We start from the raw sequence: 23,329 nt of genomic DNA on the forward strand, positions 1-23,329 counted from the left end.
CATTCCTGTGCACTGGGTTTACCACTGAGTTTTAATGAGACTGGAATACAAAGAAGAACCGGAGTGTAGACTTTAGGGTTCAGGAACATAACTCGGACATGTCCCTAAATTGAAGATCAGTCATCCTCCAGGCAGGGCCAGAATTTTCTTCAGAAAACAGTTCTAGTAAATATATTTTTTCTATCACTTTATAGATTTTTGTTTAACTGTTTTCTCTTCATCACTGACACGTGTAGAAAATTAAACCATGAAAGTTCTCATGTCTTTAGGCCTTAATATATTCAGAGTTCCCAGTTGTGTAATATAGGACACTTATAAATGGTCAAATGTTACGAAACTTTTCTGCAAGATCAGTTTGACATAAAATGTGCCCCATGTAGCTGAATGTATGGTGGAGTACAGCTACCTTTGAACAGTGTCAATATGGAGACCATGAAAAGTGAAAAGTCTTTACTGATAAAAGTGATAGTCTCAGATGTTCATGAACAAATGGCTTAAAAACCTTCTAGCCAGTCTTCACTTAGAACCTGGCTATAAAGATAAACATATGCATTTGTGGTGAAATGGTGATGAATACTGTAAAATCAGAAAACTTAAACCTAAGAACTTACTTTAAGCTCATATTAAATTTTTAAAAATATATAAACATCACAATGATATTTGATGAGTCCAAGGATCCCCCAGATGTCCATGGACAGAATTAAGTGGATACTTGTATTACAGTGTAATCAATTTTCTTGTAGTCCTCTGTATTTTAGATTGTTAAAAATGAGTCTGTGAGCTTCACTAGACTATCAAAGGGGTCTGTGACACACACAAAAAGGGCTAAGAACCCCTGCAAAAAGAATTCTATTGACTTATACTTTAAAACCTACATATTATACTGATTATTATTCTTGGTAAGAAAAAAGAGAGGTTAGAAATATTTACATGACCATAGAAGCACCATGAGTAAGAAAGAAGTTATTTACTTTTAAATTTTTATGTCTCTGTATTTTGTTATTTTTTTTTCAAGAATCTTCTCACAGGTTATTTAATCTCCTTAGAATTTAACCTTTAACACAAAGAGAAATTAAATAGTTCTCCTAAGTCGTATATGAACTATGAACAAATCAACCTTAACCCATTACTAATTACGTTTTGCAAATTATTTCATTAGTCTAATAGCACAAGATTCAGGTCTGAGTTTTCTCCTTACACACATGGTTGAAATAAATAGTGCTTCTAGCAGACTTATATCCAAACACAACAGTGTACCTGCTTCCAGTCATCTCACTCCATGATTTATAGCATTAATTTCCTTTGATTCTCTCATGCAATGTCTTTTTTTCACCAGATATATAAGTTGAGACGTGGGTGAGTAGAGTCAAATTCCTGAAATTAATTAACCAAGTTAGATTTTTTTTTCCAAGTTAGATTTTGAAAACACACTTGGAATAATTTACTGGTGTCTTTTATGAATAAAATCTTAAAATTAGAACCAAATATGAATTTATCCTTAAAAAACAGTTGGATCTGAATTAATCTCAAGTCAGTCTCCAGGTGCTCTGAAACTGCCAAAATCCATATTCTAAGGCCAAGATAAAAATGTATTTTCATTTTAATATCAAAATATTACAATCAGTATTCTTTTCTCTCCACCTTACTTTCCAGGACAACTAAACTACCTCGGATCAAGCCACCAAATATGGCATATCCTTGCAGTAGTGATGTTATATTGGTGGCATCAGTCAACAGTGTATGTTATGCAGTATAGACATAGCAAGCCTTGTCCTGACTATGTTTCACATTTGTGAATTCAGGTATGGCCACCTGATTTATTCAGTTGTAAAGCAATATATAATGGGGAGTTGTATACCCCAACATTTCTAAGATTCTTGTTAGTTTTCCTTTTTTCCTCTTGTTTAATATATCATGAGTAATACTTTATAAAAATGGAAAATGAGCTAAGAAAGTTTGGGAATCTGCTTTACAGGCCCTTTTTAAAACCACTAATCTGCTGCTTGTACAGAAAGTGAAAATTAGTTGGCATTCAGAAGAATCATCTAAAGAATGTGAAACCAGTGTAGAAATAGTATTCATTTTACTTAACACCAGCTTAATTTCCTTAGGAAGGGCTCACCTCCATTATAAAATGGAGTCATTCTGTGTGATTACTTTAATAGAAAATATTTACAGTGGATGATCAAGTTCAAGTGCCTAATCAAGATGAGGGTTATGGGATAGCCTATGCTTAACACAAGTTAGGATAGTGATTTTGAATCATCACTAGTCTTTAAATCCATGGTTTGTGAGAAACTGGCACATATTCCCTTTCGCTGTAGGTTCCCTTCTCCCTAGGAACACTGGATTTTTTAGTTTGCTGAAACAAAGACTTTAAACCTCTTCTCCTTTAAGAGAGGAGTTGAGAAGAGGAAAAGAACTTGCATTGTCATTTTCCATCAGATAAGTCACATGAAAAACTGATTACATGATCAGCTGACAAATTTTGTGGTCTAATAACCAAGTAATTAGCCATTTAAGCTTTTTAATTTCAGATAATATTTAAATCCATATAGTAACTGAACTCTTGCCAGTGGGTTGCAGATTTTTGGTTCCAAAGTTCCTACGGCAGCAGAGCTTTCACCTCTCTGAACGTGGAGTCGTGAATGTCCCGACGATGGGGGTTCCCAGCTACATAGGTGCTACCTTCAAGGCCATAGATTCCAGATGGCCAGTCTTGACCCTGAAATGTACCTTAAGCCTTAGAACAAAGTCGTGCAGATGCCCCATTTGATGACGGATTATTCACCTGTGCTCTGGTTTTTCTCTGTGTATGCATGTGTTAGCATCATAATGATGTCAGAATATTGATATATACTAATTTGGGGGCCTAAAACATTAAATTGGCTTTTTATTATATATAGGTAAAAAGTAGATCTCAATGACCTATCATACAGTAACATTCTTGTTCTTTGGTCTTGTTCATATGCATAAATTAATTTCCTTAAAGCAGCCATTCATAAAAACATTTTATTGGAATATAAAATATTACCCAAGTTTCTTAATGGGTTGATAGGAGCTGCTTTAACTACTGGTATATCTTCAGAACCTTGGAATTACTAAATATCAGAAGTGTTGACTGACAGTGAAGCTTATTCCCAAAATGCCATTTGTACGTCTGATATTAGGAACGTTACTTTAATGTGCCTCAGTTTATGCATCTGTAAAATTTTGTATTTTTTAGTGTAGTGTTTTGGGAGTATAAATTGTTGTGCCTAAGCAAGGAGAATTTTCCCCCAGTAGGCTAGGGGCACACTATTTTGTACCCACTATTATGATTAGAACGCTACTTTGAAAATGGCTGTTTTCTCGTAAGGCCACAAACTTGACCCGTATGCTAAGTAATAGAAGATTTTGTGTGATGATAAGGATATATTTTTCCTAAAACATCCCTTACTGGCTTACATGATATTATTGCTTTTAAATATTTTGTCGTTTGGCCAAACAAAATACCTTGAATATTTATAGTTAATTTTCAAATGAAGAAGTCTGGTTATTTTAGGTCTGGTACCATATTAGTTACTGTTATCTTCTCAAAAACATATAGAACCTTAGTTTTATTTTCTTTTAATTTTAAAAATAGTCCTGGCTTTTCATTATAGTCTGAATTATTTAATACTTGCCACCTGAATTAATAGATAAAAAGAACATAATGTATTTAAGACTTTTATTTTTAATTTAAAAGGTCTGACTATAAGAATACCATGTAAACATTTCATCTTTTTATGAAAGTGTTAAATATTGTAAGAGAGCTGTCCTTCCTCATTCTTATCTTTACTATGATGTATTTATTACAGTGTAGGGACTGAATGAATGTGGATTGCTGTCATCTATAAACACTTCTGTATATCAGCATTTATTGACCACCTACTGTGTGCACATCACTACTGGCAGAATGTTTAAGACATTGTTAACATTAAAGAATAACTATTTAAAAATTGCCTACAAACCTGAGCCTTGTAATACTGTATATTTAAGTTATTTTTGTTTTTGTAGATCTATTAAAATAAGATTAAAAGTATATTATTCAGCTACAGTAGTAAAAAGACTGGTTTTAATTTTACCAATGTGTAAACCATAAAAGCTCTTTACCAGCAGACTGCATTTTAGAATTATCCATGGCTGTTTTAAATTGTCTATAGTGATTTATAAGGTTGTAGTTAACTCATTTAAGAGACAATTATCTTTCTACATAAAGGCATTTTTAAATAGCAAGATAGTGCTTGTTTTCTGTTAGTACACTGAATTCATTCAATTCTAAAGCTGCATGGCAAAATATGTATTATGTAAATAAACTGGGTTTACTAAATATATTAAGTGCTATTTGTCATTCTTTATAATACATAACAGCTTCAAAATCATATTTTAGAATTAGGAATGAAGATTCAGGGAATATCTGTCACATCTTTTGACATCCTACCTGGACAGAATAACCAATTTGAAGACTGCAATTCACTGGCATAAAGCTGTACAACTATCCATTTGGCAGGTACCTACCTAGAGAAGTCCTTTGCCCTGTACTGAATGTCAAGGGTCAAAGCCCACACTTCTGGATTCCTGCCAACTGCTGAGCTGAGTAGGTCCATATCCATCTGAAATTATTTCAGGTAATTCCACCCCCGCCAAAGTGTGTGAAGAATCAGCTTGGCTAGTAGAGGAGTAGCATTATCTTCTACATGCACTATCACAATAACTGTGCTTATATTAAAAAGGTACAGATGCTATTGAGGACCAACATCCCCTGAAATTCTGCACCATACTTTCTAAGTAGGGTAGGGATCCCAAACTGAAACTACCTGAGAAAACATTTTCAGAAGGGAGAAGGAACAGCAGTAGGGGTCGCTGGTGAAAAGCCATTTTTAGATGGCAGGAATGATAGCCACCAGGAATCTAGTCCTGCTCTGTAAATGTGGAATCAAAAACACTACAGAACATACATGTAATTGCAATAGTGCCAAACATCTGAAGCAAAAGTGAACTACCTTTTTAAATGCCCAACAAACTTCAAAAGTTCCTGACTTCAATATGAGAATATTGGCTATATCTTACATAGGATATGGGAGCTGGCCTTCCTTAAAAAGGGATCAGCTATTCAAAATAAATAGCTCTAATTGTAACATATATTCATCTCTAAAGAAGTTAATGATAGATGAATTTGAACGGTGATACGTTCCACACTTTTTATATAACATTTCTAATTTGGTATTCTGATACTTTGTACAAGACACAAAGCCCTATTTTTCCACATAACTTTAGATAAATGTTACTACTTTAAAAAGTTCATTTATAACAAGATGAATCTTTCCACAAGCCAGTAATCTAAAGACTAGTTTGTGGAGTAATACATAATAATACGTATTAACACCAAAGAGTCCATCAATCTATTAAATAAGTTTACTCTTTAACTTGCCAAAGCCTTTCTGACATAATCAAGTATTACATTATTTTATTTAACCAAATTTTATGTCACATATGTTACATTTTTAAAGTTTAAATAATGCAAAAACTATGCCTAACATTCAAAAATTACTTATGTTTTTGTTTTACTTTCATCTTAAGAATCAGTAACTGAACAAATTGTGCCACTGTTTTTGTTGTAAAAATGCTAGGCCAAAATGGGTTTTCTTAAATCCTTTACTGTGAGCTCCTTAAGAACAGAGATCTAATCCTATTCATTTTTCTATTCCCACTAGCTGGTATATAACACATGCTTAATGTCTGGTGTGAATGAAAGAACCGAATAGAAGTTTATGTCCAAAATTTTTAATAAGACAATAATGAAAAACTCCAAAGTCACTGATTATAAAGAATATGCAATCCATTTGGGATTTATTGCATTTTAAAGAAAGCAGATTATTAAAACATATGATAAATACAGTAAGAAAATAACTTTAAATTTCAAACAAAACAAAGTGAACGGGGGACAATTCAGTCAAGAATAAGCAATGTCAAGGCAGTAAAGTAGTAAAATCAGTTAGTGCTTAATTAGATATAGGAAGAAAGAAAAAGCAACTGGTACTATCTCATAACAGTTTCCCAGCTATATTTGAGGATAGAAGTTACTTTAGAAAGTAAGTTTTGTAACAATTAGAAATATAACAAAGATGTAAATCAGGCTTATTAAAAGTTAAAGTTATTTGCTTAGTGGTACATAAAAGGCTTCAGAAAATTCAAGTTTAACAAAAAATGGAAGTGTAATCAAAGAAAGTGCACTTAAAGCTGTTTGCCAGCAATTAAAAAGTAGTTTACTATTACTATACTGCTTACTATTGGATGACTTTTCAGTCACAAAAAGAGTGTAGTAATAAAAACAATTCTCTTTCAAAAGTAGCACAATACATTTTTAAATAAAAATAACCCCAAATGATGACCCTTTGCATTCTCACGTCTACCTTATTTAGTGGCTTTTTGTAAACTCTCACTAGGAGTGAATGTTCTTTTAGTAACAATTGTGGTTGCAATTCCATTTGAAATTTAAAAATTCACATTAACTCCACAGAAGAGATGTGACATGTACATGCATGTGTGTGTTTATATATTTCTCTTAATATATAAACACCAGTGTGTATAAAAGTTTTCAAATAAACTATCATTTGTTATTCTCACAGTAAATGTCATCTCATTCTCACAGTAGATCTGTCAGCTCAATATTGAATCTAAAATGAGTAATTTTGCTAAAAAGGAAAAACAAGTTGACCGCACATCCTACGTATATTAAAGCAAAAGTACCCAAACTCCTCAGGACTAATAATATTTATATACACTGTACCTTCTAGCAATGCTTAAGTGAACTACCGAAATCTAAAATAAACCAAGCAGAATAGCTCAAGAGAAAACTGCTCTGCCTGATGAACATCAGAGCAGAAGAGCGGGCTCACCTTAGTATTTTCAACCAGCAAGATGAGGACAACAATCTATCAAAAGGTGCATTTATCTACAAGTCCAAATAATGCATCCAAAAACACGCGCGCACACACACACAGTGGAGCATGTCAGTGGAACAATTACACTATTTCCCCAATTGATACTTCTGAATAAATGTTCTAGTCAGTTAAATTTTCATCCAGGCCTATAACCTTTCTTCCTCCATCTGATATATATACTAAGCAACTTTTGTGTCTTAGCAGATACATTCTTCAATGCCATAAAAGCTTATCTTTTTAACGCTAACATTTTGCTGAAGCAATATTAAAATAAACAAATGGTCCACTTTTTAAACGATTATTCAAAATCAATAAGCATAATTAAAGCTGTTAGGACAGAAATAACTTTGGCCTCAGATTTTTGCTAGCTTCATAATATTTTACCTCCCTTAGTGATGTTCAAGTATTACAGGCTTAGAGTTATGACTATTTAACATGCTAAAGAAGCACAGAAGACACCTTACTAATTGGAAAATAATTTCTTTTCAACTTTCCTTCCTTAAACAAGAATTGGACCATCCTATAATAGAGCCAAACTTTTACTGAGTGCTGTGCACCGTGTGCACTAAGCTTTTTCACATGCCTTGGAAGTTTTATTCTCATAATTCCATAAAGGAATGACCTGGGCATCAGCTATGTGGAGTGACTTACATCATAACAGTAGTGGGAAGAGATGAAGGAAAATGGAAAGCCACCCTAATCCTATACTCCTTGGGGAAATACCTCTACTTCAACACAAAGGAATTTTCCCACCTCTACTCATCTCTACCACATTGGTTACCCTATTGAACCCTGTGTTTCCTCTGAGTCGTAATCTCAAAAGAGGAAAGTCACTAGGCTGTCATATAAGAAACATAAGAATGTAAATAGTTTAAACAATGTCAAAATTGTTTCCTTAGAATTTATCCAACATTATAAGCCAACGTGTCTATATCAGTGTCTAAATCATTTAAAATTATTCAGTGTATTAAAAAGCAAGTGTAAGCAAGGCCTTGGTATCAAAGAGACTCTAGGTATTCCACGTTTATAACCCATGGAGATCACATCGATTCATCCACTACCTCTTCTAAATTACAAAACTCATGAGGTCTAGCAGAGACCAAGGCCAAGGACTAAAATAGTCAAAGAAGCATACTGTGCACACATCAATCAACAGATTTTCATTTAAAAAAAAAAATATTCTGTTTGATACAAACCTACTGTAGTTCATGAATTTACTAAGTGTAATCATCAACTCTTCACTTTTAAAAGAAAGGATCACTTGAATCTACTTTGTAAAGTTTTAAAGAACATCTACTTAAGCATTTGCATTAGCAGTATTAATCAACCTGAGAACCAGGAAAAAAAAAGGTGCAAATACAATATTTGCCTTTGGCACAGGACAAGTAATTGGTGCAGGTGGGCTCAAAAGCACACTCGTAGGCAGTAATGTGATGCGCAGTCTGCCTGTGCTGTGATTCAGATAGTGCTTCCCTGCTTGTCCACAAATTAGTTTCTGTTTTAAAATGTAAAAGAGAAGCAATAAAAAATGATTATATGGTGTAGTTACATATACTTTGCTTCTTTCTAAGTTTAGAACTGTGAAGACAGGCAAACAGTTCATCCCAACTGGGATACTATAATTAAGATATTCTAATAAGATTACTCATAAAATACACTTTAATTGGATTCAAAGAGAGTTCATTTAAAACAGAGCAATCAAGGAGAGTATCAGCTGATAGTTTCCACTCTTTTTTATAAATAGCTTTAATAGTTCTAGAAACTTCTAAATGTTAATTTGATCGGGAAAGACAGTTAATTATAACTTAAAATACTTGGAGACACAAGAAGCACAGATACTGTAGTCACATTAATTCATATATGTAATATCTATCTTATTAAACAATTTCTATAAAACCTCAAGTTTCTAATTAGGACTTGTGGTGTTAAAAAAAAAGGCAATTTGGTAGCTAGGTTCTTTTCACTAAAGACATTTCAATCAACTAGCAAGCAGAGTTAAGATGCTAGTCACTCATCATCTAATACCTTATAGCCATTTTAAGATCTTGTTGGATCAGTGCAGAGGTACTTGCTGCAGGATACAGGAGTCCTGCCTATAAGGCTTTGTGGCTTTCGCTGTTCTGTGCACTTTATTAAAACTATACCACCCCCAAACCTAACTAAAAAACTGTTGCTCACAACTTGGGGAATATTTGAGGAAGGTGGTAATTTAACAAAGTACATTATTAAATGCAACATGATTTTTTATATTGTAAACGTCTTAAAACCTCAGGGTTTCAGCTACATATTTTTTCCTGAAATAAAATATCTATATAACCCTTGTCCTCACTCCATTTTCTCACTAATCTCCTTTATTAGCAATAATAAGTGTTTTCAGCAAGAAGCCATTCAAAAGCAGTGTATAAAATGTTCCTTAAGTAGAGTGTTTTTTCTCTTCTGTATAACTTTTTCTTTTCTATTTTCCACATGTCACATCTCTCTCTTTAGTTTTTGTTCCAGGCTTCTATGTAGATATTCCATATTAATGGCACTTGTTTTTAAAAATGAAAAGTTTTAGGCACAACAGTCAGTTACTTCTGGCTCTGCTTTGTAGAGAAAGGTGTAAGACTAAAATCTCTGCAATCTCCAGACAGTAACTTTCTAATTCTTAATGAGAACTAGATCCTTGTGCACTCTGTGGAAATTAGAAGAGACCTTAAAAGAATCCACAAATGCAACCTGTGCATGCACAAATAACCTTAGTCTTAAATGCTGGATTCTAGAATGAGCCTGGGATACATACACGAAAGTGACATTCTGTTATAAAAATAATGACACAGCTTTCCAGTCCCTTTTCAGTGGCCGCACAGCTGGAAAGCTGCCACGTGCCTTCCCTGGATTTCTGTGCTGTGACGCCAGTAGCTGAAACCCTGGGTCAGAGCTTCCAATTTAGCTCTCTTTTCTCCTGCGTGGAAGAGACACCAAGTCACTACTCTGTGGAGATAACGTCCTTTTTCCTATTTGGTTTATTTAAAAATTACCTATTCTGATTGACCTGTAAGGATATATGATATAAAGAGCTATACAAATAAATTTTTCTAATTCAAAACTATTCATACTTTTTTTGAAACAGGGGTTAATGCCAAGAGTCTGTCAGAAGTATCTACTGTTTAGAAGGAAATGGAGCAGCACCAAATGGGTCTAATTCGACTGGCTGGGATTGCTGGGGCTGATGTGAAGTGATGCTCCGCACCACGAGTTCTGTAAAGGGCACGGCACCAAAGTCATCCATTTTCAACGTGTCTCCACTATGAAAAGACCCATGGAGCGAACTCGGTCTTGGCCGTCCAGGCAGCACAGGATTGTGATCCGCACGGATATCACTCAGGCCCTGATGTGAAGCATGCCACGGCAGGTCTGGTGGGTGGAAGGGCTTGGCCCCAAAGGGGTCCAACAGACTCTCTTCAGGAGGCAAGACATTCCCTCTGTCTTTCCCATCAGTCAGCGCAACGCTAATGTTCTCCTTGGAGTCTGAGATGGTTAAAAATTCATTGCTGCTCTGGGAGTCTCGGCGGCCCACCTTTTTGTGCCTGCGGGCCCTCTCTGGGGTACGGTAGGTAGGCTTCGCAGTCTTCTTCGTGCTGATCGGCGTGCCATGGTGCCGCTTCCCGTTACTTTTGGACATATCCTGCTTTGTGCGCCTTTGGCGAGACGACAGTTTCTGTAAGCTACGCTGTTTGACTTTTTGCTGCTGACTCCCAGTTATTTCCTCAAAGGGCACAAGCCCAAAAAGGTCCTCGTGGCTGTCAGCTTTACTTGCAGATGTGGGAAACGGCTGAAATGGAGTGGAGCCAAACATATCTACACGTTTAGGACAACCGGGCAGAGTCTGTGCCTCAGGCCCCATTGTATGGCCGTCTTGTACGTTCACCTTCTTGCTAAAGGGCGCCTTTGTGAATACATCAAATTCCTCTTGCTCTAGTCCCACAGCAGGAAAATGGGTCTGTTGAGAGAGGTTCTTTTCACTCTCTCCTTGTTGGGGCTGTTGAGCATGTACTGCAAAGAAGGGGACAGCGCCAAACACATCAAACTCCTGTCTGGGGGTCCCCACCCCAGCATCAGGAGGTACCTGGGTTGGGCTGAGGAGTGTTACCTTGGGGTCTTGCATTGGCCCACTGCCAGATCTGTCTCTGCAGGCAGGGCTCGTGTCGCTGTACTGTGCTTTGGCCTGTTCGTAATCAGAATCAGAGCTGGGTTTCTCTTCTTCTTCCTCATCTTCAGAATCCATAAGGAGTGGCCTATGACCCAGATTTTCTGGTTCGGTGTCATCATCATTGAAATCTCCTTGTTCTCCCTGAAGAACTTCTTCATCCTCTTGCTCTTCCTCTTCACTGCTCTTAGGAGAAGGAGGATCTGATTCAAAATCACTTTCAGATTCATCATGCCCCTTTTGCACTTGACCGTGTACTGATGAATTCTCTGAGGTTTTCTTTCCAGGCCGGTGGTCTTTAGATACTGGACTTGCCTTTCTACTCTTGATAGGGTTTGCAGAGCTATTTTCTTGATTCATGGATGAATGTTCGATTTTCTTTTCAGGAGAACCTGCAGGTTCAAAGAAAAATATTATAGCATACTAATGCATTTCAAAAACCATTTGCGCTAAATATTTACTAACACAAAGCATTACAAATCCCTCATACTATTTCCTTTAGAGTAAGAAATAATGTCAGTTCTTTGTCATTAGGCATTTGTCCTCAATTAGATTGTTAAGTCCTTTAGTGCAGACAGACTCACTTGTCTCTGTACCCTACATACCACCTATTCATAAGCTTTCACCTACAGCTAAGTTTTATGTATTGTACCCGGACTAGGACTCTAAATACAGTACAATACAGAAAAAGCAAATTTTCTCCTCTCGCCTTCAAAATAAGATTATTTAGCTAATTGCCCTTGCTTAGATCCCATATTTACAAACAACCTTTTGCTTATATTTCAACTCTGTTATAAAGTTTTCCCACAGATATCAACAAGCATGAATAGCTCATCTTCTTAGTTTTATGTTTCACCATAATTTTCTTAACTGGCATTCTGGTTTTTCTGTAAACCAGTATCTTATGAGTTGGGTTAACATAAATGCACTCCCCTAGCATGATCAAAGCTAAGGACCAGGCACTGCACTGAGACTGTACCAAGGACATGTGCCTTCTCCAGATGGCTATCATATCCATACTATCGTATGTTCACAGTATGATAGGTAATAAAATTGCATCAAATATAGTGCTTATAGTTTTACTGTATGACATATAATAAACAGGTAATATATTAGTTTACATGAAAATATACTGCCCTCCTAATATACTGGTGTATTGAATTGACTTTCCAGAGGTAGGGATCAACTTGAATTGATCCAACCACATATCCATTCATCCTTTCCCCTCCTTTGACTATGAGCACATATTTTCAAAGCAATTAGCTAGGGTTGGAAGTACAGTCTGTAGTCATAAAAATGAATTAGCTTATGATGCCAGGACCATTACTTTCCAATTAGTAATATGGTGCTCCTGGTGGCATATGACACTTCTGAGTTATATCCTCCTCTTTGAAAATCAGCACTGTTGTCTCCCCTGACTATTCCTTCTTAGTCAAATTTGTAGAGACTTCTTTCAGTGACATTTCCTTAAACATGTGTGGTCCCCAGGGTTCTATCCTTGGTTGTCCTCCCTCTCTGCATGTCATCCCGTGTCTTAACTATTGTATGTTAATTGCCACATACACTATAATGACTGGATCTCTAATACTTCCTATTAAAACTTAATTATCATATTCATCTAATACTTATCATGAATATGTATCCTACCATTACTTCAAACTCAACAATTTCAAAAGTAATCATCTTTCCTCTTAAAAGGGGCTCCTCACCAGTCTCCTCTAAATTAGTAATAAATGCTTCCGTCTACCCATTTCTACAAAGCAGCAGAAATACAGAAATTATTTTCCCTCTTCCCACCAAATAGTTTTTAAATTCTCCCGAATCTGTTCCCTCTTCTCCCTCTGCCAGTTGCCTATTTCATTCCTTCATCTCATCGAGCAACTCTTTAGCTGCTACACTTGCCTGTCTCCCTTTAATCCCATATCCCTCAAACTGCTCTACACAATCACCAGAATGACTTTTCTGAAGCACTGATTATGTGGCTACTAATGAAAACCTCTCAGTGGCTCTCTCCCTTACCCCACACAGGGTGCCCCTCTATGTCTGGATCTGTCCCATCCCATCTTTAGCCCCAGACCTTGATATCTCCCGTGAGTATTCTTCGTTATAGCCACACTAGAACTCGCCCTACTCAAATTCGGGAGCTGAACAGATTTGGATAGTTTTGTGAGCTGGTTTTCTGTTTGTTTGTTTTTGAGCTATCTTGCTATCCAACCTCTTAATATCTGGTGGCAAACACTGAGGAACCTATTAGGTTTGGGGATCCAGGGGCGCTCTGCAGTTTTAACACCTCTCTACCATTTAATACCGTACCTCAGTATAAATGTCCTTCTAGCACTTACATTCCCACCTGACTTGCCTAGTGGACCTGGCTGTGTTTCAAGCCCCAGCCCATGTCAGAGCCCTTCGGAGGCTCCCATGAAAAACATCTATAGGTGCTTCTGATGAACCTAGCATGAGCCTTAATTTTAGCACCTGCTGTACTGTATTACAATTAACTGTTTACTTGTCTGTTTTCCCTACTTGACTATGAGTTCTTAGATACAGGTCTATTTACCATGTTCCTCATGTATCATTCATTCCTACCCCAGCACTGTGCTGAATCAATATCTTTTGAATGAAACAATAAGTGACTACTCTGAGCTCATAGCTAGAGGCACATACATATTCAATATATTCATAATACAATAAAGAAAGTTACACAGAAAAATAAACTCTTTACATCTGGAGATATTTTTAGCTCAGAATTCAGTCACATTTTTTATTTGAGTCAAAAAAAAAAAACCATTTTATAGGGCACTTTACTACATGCTATATATACTGATCATACATTGGTGAATAAAATAAACAGGATCTCTGCCTCCAGGAGTTTACAATCTGTGTGGAGACAGAGCATAAGTAAACACACATTGTGACTGCTGCTCTGAAAGAACAGCAGTGGAGCAAGCCCCAGGGCAGGGAAGGCGTAAACATACTCTGGACAGTCAGCAAAGGCCTTCCTGAGACGACTGGACGGTGAGAGGGAGCCGGCCATGCAAAGAACAGGCAGAAAGCTGCTCCAAGTAAAAGCTACAGCATGTGCACAGGCCAATTCAAGAAAGAGGCTGGCATACTTAAGGGACTAAAAATATGTTCCGCTGTGCCTGGAGCATAGAAAGCCAGGGGAATACTGTACAGTATCAGGTGGGAAGGCGAGGGGAAAGGACCGGACTGTGACAGTCCCTTTATGGTCATGAGACGGAGTTTGGATTTTGCTCTAAAGTCAGTATGTAGTGGGAAACTATTACAAGGCTTTGTTTAAAATGGGTGTCATGATTGGATTTACATTTCAAAAAGATAACTGACTGAAAAGAGGGTACAAAGTAGGGAGATCAGGGAAGAGGAAATTATAGTAATTCAAGTTAGAGATCACGGTGGCCTGGACGACTGTAGTGGCAGGGTAAGAAGTGAAAGAATCAGAGATTGAACAGGAAAACTCTGGATGGATGGGTAGTGCCATTATCACAGAGAGAAAACAGTAAGTAAAGAGTAAATTGAGAAGTAGAGGAGATTATCAGGAATTGGTTTTGGACACAAAGCTTGAGGTATCTGTGAGACATTTAAGTGCAAGCAGAAATCTGTGGTTTGAGCACAATGGTTATTTTCTAGCCAGAGAAAACAGATTTGGGAGTCATCGCCACGCAGCGGGTCACAAATCTGCAGGAAATTGCTTAGGAAAAGAGTACAGAAGAGGAAAGGGGGATCCAGTACTGAGCCCTCACGTATCACACATCCAGAAGTCAGCAGACAAAGCTGCACGCAAACTGAGAAACACCAAAGAGGACCAAAAGCAGGTGAGTGCGACATTACTGAAGCCTAGAGGAGAAGAGTGTTTCTGGGGGAGGCAGTAGACAGCTGAGCTGGGTGATGCAAAGAATTCCAATGAACTGAAGACAGAACGTGGCCGCTCTGGTCAGCTCATGCAGTTGGCTGGCAACTCAAAGTGAGGAGTGAGCAGGAAATCTAGTGGGGCCGAGGTGTGAGGGACTGAGAAGACACGGAAAATTCCAGCAGGTTATACTTAAATACAAATATAATCTTCATCCATTATTCATCTGCCAGTTCCTTTAAACCAGCCAAGAACTATATGCTATATCTTTACAAATTTAAAATGGGCTTATCTTAAATCCTAACAGATTAAAACCAAATCAAATGCAGATTTTCCACTTTGACTTCTCCATAGAGGATACTTACGATATTAAAAACAAAGATTACTTTTAGATTAGCTACGGATTTACTTTCATAAATTTTTATTCAAAAGCAAAAAATGTAATGGCAAAGACATGCAATCATCCCCCACTTTGGGACATTCCTCTAAGTTACATTTTAACTTATTAACTCCTCAAGCTACTTACCCACCCACAGAAAGCCACATTGTTTGCCAATGGACACCTCCAGGAACATTCCAATATGTGTGTAAAGTGTAGTCTGCAGAACACTATTCCCGTAATGAGAACCAAACTGTTCTATGGGCTCAGTCAACTGAGTTTATGAAATCCTGCACTATATAATGTGCATCCACGCCTACTCGCCTGGAAAATGCTCATTATATTAAAGGCGTTGACAAATCCTACACAAAAGAATCTTTTTAATTGTATGAAACCTAGGCTTTTCCAGATTTGCTTCGCTACAGATTTTATTCACATGTAACAACTATTAAGCTTTATAAATAATTTTGCCAAAAGCACTTTGGGAAAGTGCTGCTCTACAACCTCTCCGGGAAAATTTCCATTTCTAGGGCACAAAGTTTTGTTCCTCAAGGTCTTTCCAAACATGTAACATAGTACAGAGTCCTTCAATTGCCCTTCTTTTTATTATTCTTATATTTTAATCTCTTACATTTTAACTGTTTCCTTTACCCAACCGGCCAACATTGTTTTCCAAACACATTTGTCACCTTCTACTTCTCATTCTGCCTGTCCTTTATCAGCTTTTCAAAGTCGTATTAATAGAGCTACATATTTCTTTATTATAAAGTACCATATGTATCTATTTTTTAATTGTCAGTGTGGATATAAATTTGTGGGATTTTTTCACTTACCATTTTTAATGCATCTTTACAGGAATCAATATAGTCTATCATTAATTCTGATAGAAACATAATAAATACTGTAAATGAATACTGTAAATGTAACATTTAACTATTTACTTACAGAACCTCTAGGTTGTTTCTACTTTTTCAGTATTTTAAATAGAACTACAATCATACACTTTTTCCTTGAGGGGTAAAAAATGAAAACTTTTTTAATATCGATTTTACATTATCTATTTGCTGTTATTCCCTCCTTATGCATAATTAATGCACAGCTAATAAACTTAACCCAGTAATAATCTCTGACAAGATCATAACTAAATGCTTTGTGTTCCCTCATGAGGGACTATATGCATTATCATTATGAGGAAGTAGTATAACAGCTTCTACTTCAGAGGATTGTTGTGAAGGAAGGACTTAAAATAGTGCCTGACACATAATAAGCACTCAATAAAGTTAACCAGCATCATCATCTCCACGGCAAGGCCAAACTCAGTTATCTCATCCATCATCCTCCAACCTTCTAGCAACTTCTCTGGACTCAGAGGTTGAAGGTGAATCTAAATAAGAAGGAAGAGTGGGGAGAACGGAGCGAGGAGGGTGCGACACTATGGCTAATTCAAGAGTAGCTCAGGTCACGATGCTGTACACCTGAAACTAATGTAATATTGCATGTCAACTGGAATTGAAATATATTTTTTTTTAATTCTAAAATAAATGAAAATACAATAATAAAAAAAGAGTAGTTCAGGTCCACTTTGGAACTGGCCAGAAATAAGTGGGCAAACAAATGTATATCCACACACAAGGGTACATTTTGGATCCTGGAAACTATAGCTCTGATTTTTAAATAGCTGGAGTTCAGAGCACAGTATAAAATACTGAAAAGAACTGCTTTCAAAAAGAGCAAGCAATGACATGCACAATGATCTACATCATCTTTGTGATTTCAGATTACATCCCTGAAAAGTATAGGCACCTAGGGAAATTTTCTGTACAGAAAGACTGGTTTTATTTTTTGTACTGTCTTCCCTTCATAAAACTAAAGCCATCAAAAACATTTATCCAAATTCCTTTTTTCTCCCATAGTCTCACAACCCACTGACATTGTATAAATGTCTCTCTATTTCTCCATCCTTCCACTCCTTTATAAACTGATGTAGAGTCAAGAGCAGCAATAAATCTCTCTGACAGCATACTAAAAACAACTTAAATGTCAAGTACCATTAAACATAATGTACCATTAAACATAATTTAAGTACATGATGTCATCTCTCTCCAGCACTTCCTGGTGAGAAAAGTTAAATTCCAAGCTGCAAATTACAAGAATCCTAGATTTCACTTTCTATAGTAACAGCAATCTAGTTCACTGTCCTCTCTTCATTGTAAAACTACAGAAGAACTGAAAAATGGGAATACAAAAATAAAAATTATTTCGATATATTCTATGACTTTTAGTCCTATCCCATGGGCACAAAAGACTGTCAAAATTAGCATTATAATTTACAAGGTTGGTTCCTCATCTCCATCTACCTGTGTGTGACTTCGCAGCTAAGAGTACTATCAACTTTTATAATCTATTTCTTTGCCTAAAGATATTCCTGAGATTTAAAAAATAAAAACAGAATTCAGATAGTCTTAGTGTTTGCTCCTGGTTCCAGATTATGGTAAATATTGCACATTTGATTTACTATGAAATTTAAATCAGGATTATTTCATTGCTTAATTTCCCAAAAGTATAGTCTAAATATGTTGCCTTATAATTCAATATAGCCTAAATCTTACTAATCCCTATATTTACTGAGATTTGTATTATTAACATAAAAATGGCTGTTTTTCAAGTAGGTGGAAGGGGAGTTAGAATATTTAGTATAAGTACTAGGAAAATGTATTTAAAGCAAATAAATGTCTAGAATGTGCCCAGGATCATACCTGTCTGTTCTCTATTAATTGATTTTGTAAAACACATTTCATATATTGACATATATATATATATATTTGGCTCAAAGTAAGGCTTCTCTAAAGTACAATGATATTTTGATGGTTTCTAGTCAGGATATTCATAACTTCTGTTCTGTGCCTTAAAACTACAAACTAAAAATTTCAGCTTTTTGAGTAATCCTCATGTTTTGAAGTTGTATTTGATGACTGAAAACAGCCAAAATCCAATCAGAGCCAAATCCTGAGAATAAGGTAAGTGACTAAAATAGTGCAGATTTTGAATAAATTATTAAAAACAGTAATATGAGTTATGAAGTCTTAAATTCTCTTATGTGGCATGTGAACTGTTTCTCAGGGAAATTCCAAGTATTGAAAAAAAAAAAACAATGGGATTCACTAAAGTGTCAAAAGAATCAGTACTTATTCTCACTGCTTTATGTCTCAATATACCTTATATACGGAATTTCAAGACAGGAGTTCAAATTTAACTAAAATAGTACGTCATTATTCAGTAGTCAGTTAAATAATAAGCATTTAATAAATAAGTAAAATACCAAATTAACCATTTGGTAACAGTCTGCATAACAGTCTGCATAAAGTACATAAAGTAACTACTTCCCTTCCTACATCAGGAGAGGAAACTAAATAAAAGTGTCCTTTCGATGACCTGTTCTCATCTGGAATCGCGCATCACTAGTGTCTCACTTTCCTCACCTGTATCTGCCTCAGAGAGCTGTAGCAGGGACTGAAGTGAGAACACCGGCAAACTGCTTACAGCACTGCTGGTATGTTGCAAGTGCTTATTAAAGGGCTGTATTATTGGTTACTGATAATGTATTATACCATCATTACATAATTATTTGTGAAGTACCTACTACATACTTTTAATGGTACTGAGAAATGAATTAGAGAGGACAGTAATACTGTCAAGTGCACAAATGCAGTGCCAACGGTTTTTCACACATTATCTCCTAACTCCCTACCATTGGGGCTCCCATATTATTAGAGTAAAAATGCTCTGTTAGGTTTGCTATAATCTTTCCTCTTTAGTTTTATCAGCCACATCTTCAAAATGTCCCACTTGCTTTCCATGTCAGATCACTGTCATGACTTCCTACCGCTTCAGACAGGCGCTGTTGACCCCCAGTGCTCACTCCTTGGCATTCTCTTCTCTTTCCATCTCTTTCTTTTGGTGACCTCACTCCTGTTTCATAGCTTCAACTATATCTTGAAAGCAAAAACCAAGAAGGGATTTTTAGAGATGTAGTCCAATTTCTTCTTACACATAAAGGGAACTAGGGAAAATGACTTGCCCAAATTTAAGGCCATATATCAAGGCCATAGTGACTTCTCTGCTGATGCCACTAGTTTAAAATTCCCATCTGCAAATTCTACAATTAAACTACCAATAGAATATCAGCAGCAGCAAACATTCAATATAGCTTAACATCAACCTCTACAAAATACAACTATATTTGTCTTACATTTCTTTTGTAACCTTTATACAGCTATGTCTGAAAAGTGTAAAAAAAAAAAAAAAAAAAAATTGAATGAGTATCGTATGTTCTATTTCAGCAAATAGTGTTTTGTACAATAATTTGTTTTGAGAGTTTTATAGGTTAAGTTCTAGAAATACCTTACGGTTTACCAAAAAAATGAAAATACTCAACTTCTCAAAATCCACCAAAGATAAACATCCAAATAACCTCAGTTACCTCATCTACAAAATAAGGACAATGAAACTTATTCACCTTATTTACTAAAAGCTTATTAAATATTAGTATGAGATAGAAAGATTAGATTACCAAAGTATACTTTGATAATGAATTCATTCATCAAGGTATTATATGGCATACAAAGATGAAAAAGACAACTCCTGACTTCAAGAAGATTATCATTCTAACAGTTGTGAAACCCAAGTACTTATCCTGATTCTAACAATCTAGAAAATGACTAGCCAAAGGTAAAAACAATTGGGAGGTTCTGAAGAACAAGCTTACCTAACCAAATGCACTTAAGAACATGAATCTGCCAAATAAATAAATATAAGAACATAAATTCATCCATATCACACTTCAGTTTTCATAAATGGATATTTCTAGGTATCAACGTTTCAAAGACACTATAGTCTTGCACAGTCCAAGAAGATTCCAAACTCAAAAGCTAAAACTTGTAGTCAATTTTCATAAATTTATTATGGATTTCTTTTAAATGACACTTTGTGAAAAAATGAGATCCTAGTTAATGCCACACTATTTCAAATAAATATTGCAAATGATGTATTCTTAAATCAATAAATGAACCTTCATAAAGTATATTTAAAAATTCAACATATTTATAAAATGTTAAAAAAAAAACATGGGGAGAGGGGCATGTTTGCATCATACTATTCATGTTACCACTCTTCTAATCAGTTTCCATCTTTTAGAGGGCAGTTCATTTAGCTATAAAACAGGTGGTACATTTTTAATCATATAAGCAGCTTTCAGTTTCAAGGAAATTTTGTTTTGATGTTCTTTTCTTTGCTATCAGATTATAGAGAATAAATGACTTGAAACTGCTATTGTAATTACATGCCTTCTGTTGTCTCATCATTTACTGTGTAGGGAGGGGCTGTGGCTTTAAGACTTTAAAGCTCACTTTGAATTGGTAGCATACTGCCTGCCATCATTTCCCAGCAATTTACCATGCCAGGCCCAAGGATTAGAGGATTAGGAGAAGGTTTTATCAAAATCTGTACTACTACTCTGAAGATAGGCCAAGTGACAAGGCCGAGTATAAGAAGAGAATCATACTAGTTGTGAACAGTATTTCCCAGCCAGATTTAAAATGCTATAAAACTGATGTTTCTAATATGTTACTCATATTATTATAGATTCTAATTTAAAACAAGCCACTTTATACTTCTGTTCCACAGAACAGAGTTTATAATCAGACAGAGCTAGATTCCTATTTAAGCAAGTCATTGCCCCTCTCTGAGCCTCAGTTTCTACCGTGTGTAGAATTCAATAAATGGTAAACATTATTGTTAACAACCTGGAACAGAAAAATTCTTGATCTTCAAGAATTACATATCAGAATTAAAGTATAAACAACATAGCTCATCATAGCTTATAAAATGACCCACCATTTGAACAATCTATAACAGTTTATGTTCCAACAAATATTTGCTCTATATAGTGTGACCTTCCCCAACCCTAAACTCAATTTAACTTCATATTAGATAACGAGACCCATGAGGTAGGTCTGGGGTTTGAGAGAGTAGGGGAAGTTCACCAAATTGAATTAAAAATGAAATGCAATATGAAAAATCTAAAACTTCAGTGACCCAATTAATATGGCCTATATGTCAACAAAACTCTTCAAATACTATGTTTCAGAAGCTGTGTTTATGAAAACTAGGGAATCCACACGATAATTCAGAAAGCCACACATCCTATGTTGGTATACAAACTAACCGTAAAATATGACTTGGGGAGAAAGGGTGTGTGGGTTTTTGGATGGGATGAATATGCTTTTACTATGATTTTTATGTGAATACTGATAGTTAATGCTTTAATAAAAACAGAAATGGCACTATTAAAACAGTTCTCGGTAGTAAAAGGCTTCAGGTTCTATACTTTATTCAAAGGTTCTCTCAGTAGTTAAGAGAATACTAGCTCATTATTACTAGAACTTTGTACTACTACTAGCTGATAACAGTTGCAAAACATATTTAACACTAAGACGTTGAAATTTAGTAGTAAGTAGTAAAAATACTATTTAAATAGCACTACCAACAATAGCCACAATAGCAACCAACATTGAGGATGTGTACAGTTTGTATAAAATTCCCTCATTTAATCCTTTCAATAATCTCATCAAATAGTTAATATTATCCCCAATTTGAGATAAAGAAACCCTCCAAGAAATTAGGCAACACCCAATATCACATGAATTTGTGATAGAACCCACGGCTTTATAATCCAAAGTCAATGTTCTTTATGATGTACCACACTACTGATATCAGTTCAGTAATCTGACATAAAAGGTAAACATAATTCCATGATAATTACAGTATCAACTTGTGGAATAAGGTATTACCTTCACATACAGCACCAAATGGAATCTTGATATAATTATTCGATTTATGCATAAATGGAAAATTATAAATTTTAATTTTGCCCATTAAGTAACACTTAAAAGTAAGAAGACAAAAAGCTAGATTTGATTCATTTTAAGACATGGTCTACCAAAATGTTATCTTCAGCTAACCTGCTAAAAGTCTGAAAGTAATATCATAAGCTAAAGCAGCAAACAAAACAGACGCATCTATGTGGACAAAATAAGGTACGTAGGCCAGATGATGGTACTAGATCTGGAGTACATATAGCTGCTAAAGAGACAAAAGAAAAAGGTATTTTGTACTCTTAAAAGTTAGAGGGAATGAGAGCTAAGGTTAGAGGGATAAGAACTGTCATTCCCCTAGTTGAGGCCTTTTTTTCTTTTTAAAGCTAGAATACAATATAGCGCCTCAAAAATTCACAAGAAAAATTATGTTTAACATAGAATTATGTACCCAGACAAATTATCGATCAAGTGTCAGTTTGGAGGGGGTAGTTATTTTTAGGCAGCAAAGTTTAAAACTTTTCTTCCCATGTATACTTTCTCAAGAACTATTAGAAGACTTGCTCTACTAACAAACCAGGAAATAGGAAAGAGAGGAGATACAGGAATTCCCAGGAAGACTGAAAGGTAAAAGAAAATACTAAGTTATGTGTGTGGCAGGCACAGAAAGCAACCAGTTTAGACTGCAGAGCTCCATAAGAGATGTAACCAAGAAAAAATGAAAATGATAGCCACCTTTAAATGGGAGGAAATTTGTACTTCTAAATAGAGATGAATCAGTGACAAGGTATATAAAAACTAAGGAAACAAACAGTCACTTTAATAAACAGAATTATAACTAACTTCAGGAAAAATAAAACCTTATAGAAGGCAATCTAATCATGGTATGCTAAACCTCAATGGTGAAAAATATTTATATGCCCCAAAAATGTACACATTGAACACTGACAACCAACAATTGTGTCAAAACTGTACTGGAAAGATGGGGGGGAAGGACAGTTGTGCATGGTTGAGTGTGTGTGTGAGGGGGCTAATTGTATTGTAACTAATCTAAAT

General features: G+C 35.6%; 2 protein-coding genes across 5 annotated transcripts in view; one reads left to right on the forward strand and one right to left on the reverse strand.

Moving 5' to 3' along the window:
* PAQR3 (progestin and adipoQ receptor family member 3) overlaps nucleotides 1-10,207 on the forward strand; it is a 24,320-nt gene extending 14,113 nt beyond the window's left edge. For 2 of the 4 annotated variants that reach the window (XM_006907622.2, XM_025043843.1), the window contains exon 6: nucleotides 1,654-4,355. In XM_006907622.2, coding sequence (XP_006907684.1) covers nucleotides 1,654-1,796 — 143 coding nt within the window. In that variant the 3' untranslated portion in view covers nucleotides 1,797-4,355. Of the gene's footprint in view, nucleotides 1-1,653; nucleotides 4,356-4,411; nucleotides 4,538-10,077 lie in introns of those variants that run through there. The other 2 variants (XM_015586072.2, XM_006907623.3) reach the window with 2 other exon arrangements.
* BMP2K (BMP2 inducible kinase) overlaps nucleotides 10,070-23,329 on the reverse strand; it is a 109,333-nt gene continuing 96,073 nt past the window's right edge. The window contains exon 16 of the mRNA XM_015586071.2: nucleotides 10,070-11,546. Coding sequence (XP_015441557.1) covers nucleotides 10,108-11,546 — 1,439 coding nt within the window. The 3' untranslated portion in view covers nucleotides 10,070-10,107. The remainder of the gene's footprint in view (nucleotides 11,547-23,329) is intronic.

This window comes from Pteropus alecto, unplaced genomic scaffold (assembly GCF_000325575.1).
Source record: "Pteropus alecto unplaced genomic scaffold, ASM32557v1 scaffold161, whole genome shotgun sequence".
NCBI lineage: Eukaryota > Metazoa > Chordata > Mammalia > Chiroptera > Pteropodidae > Pteropus > Pteropus alecto.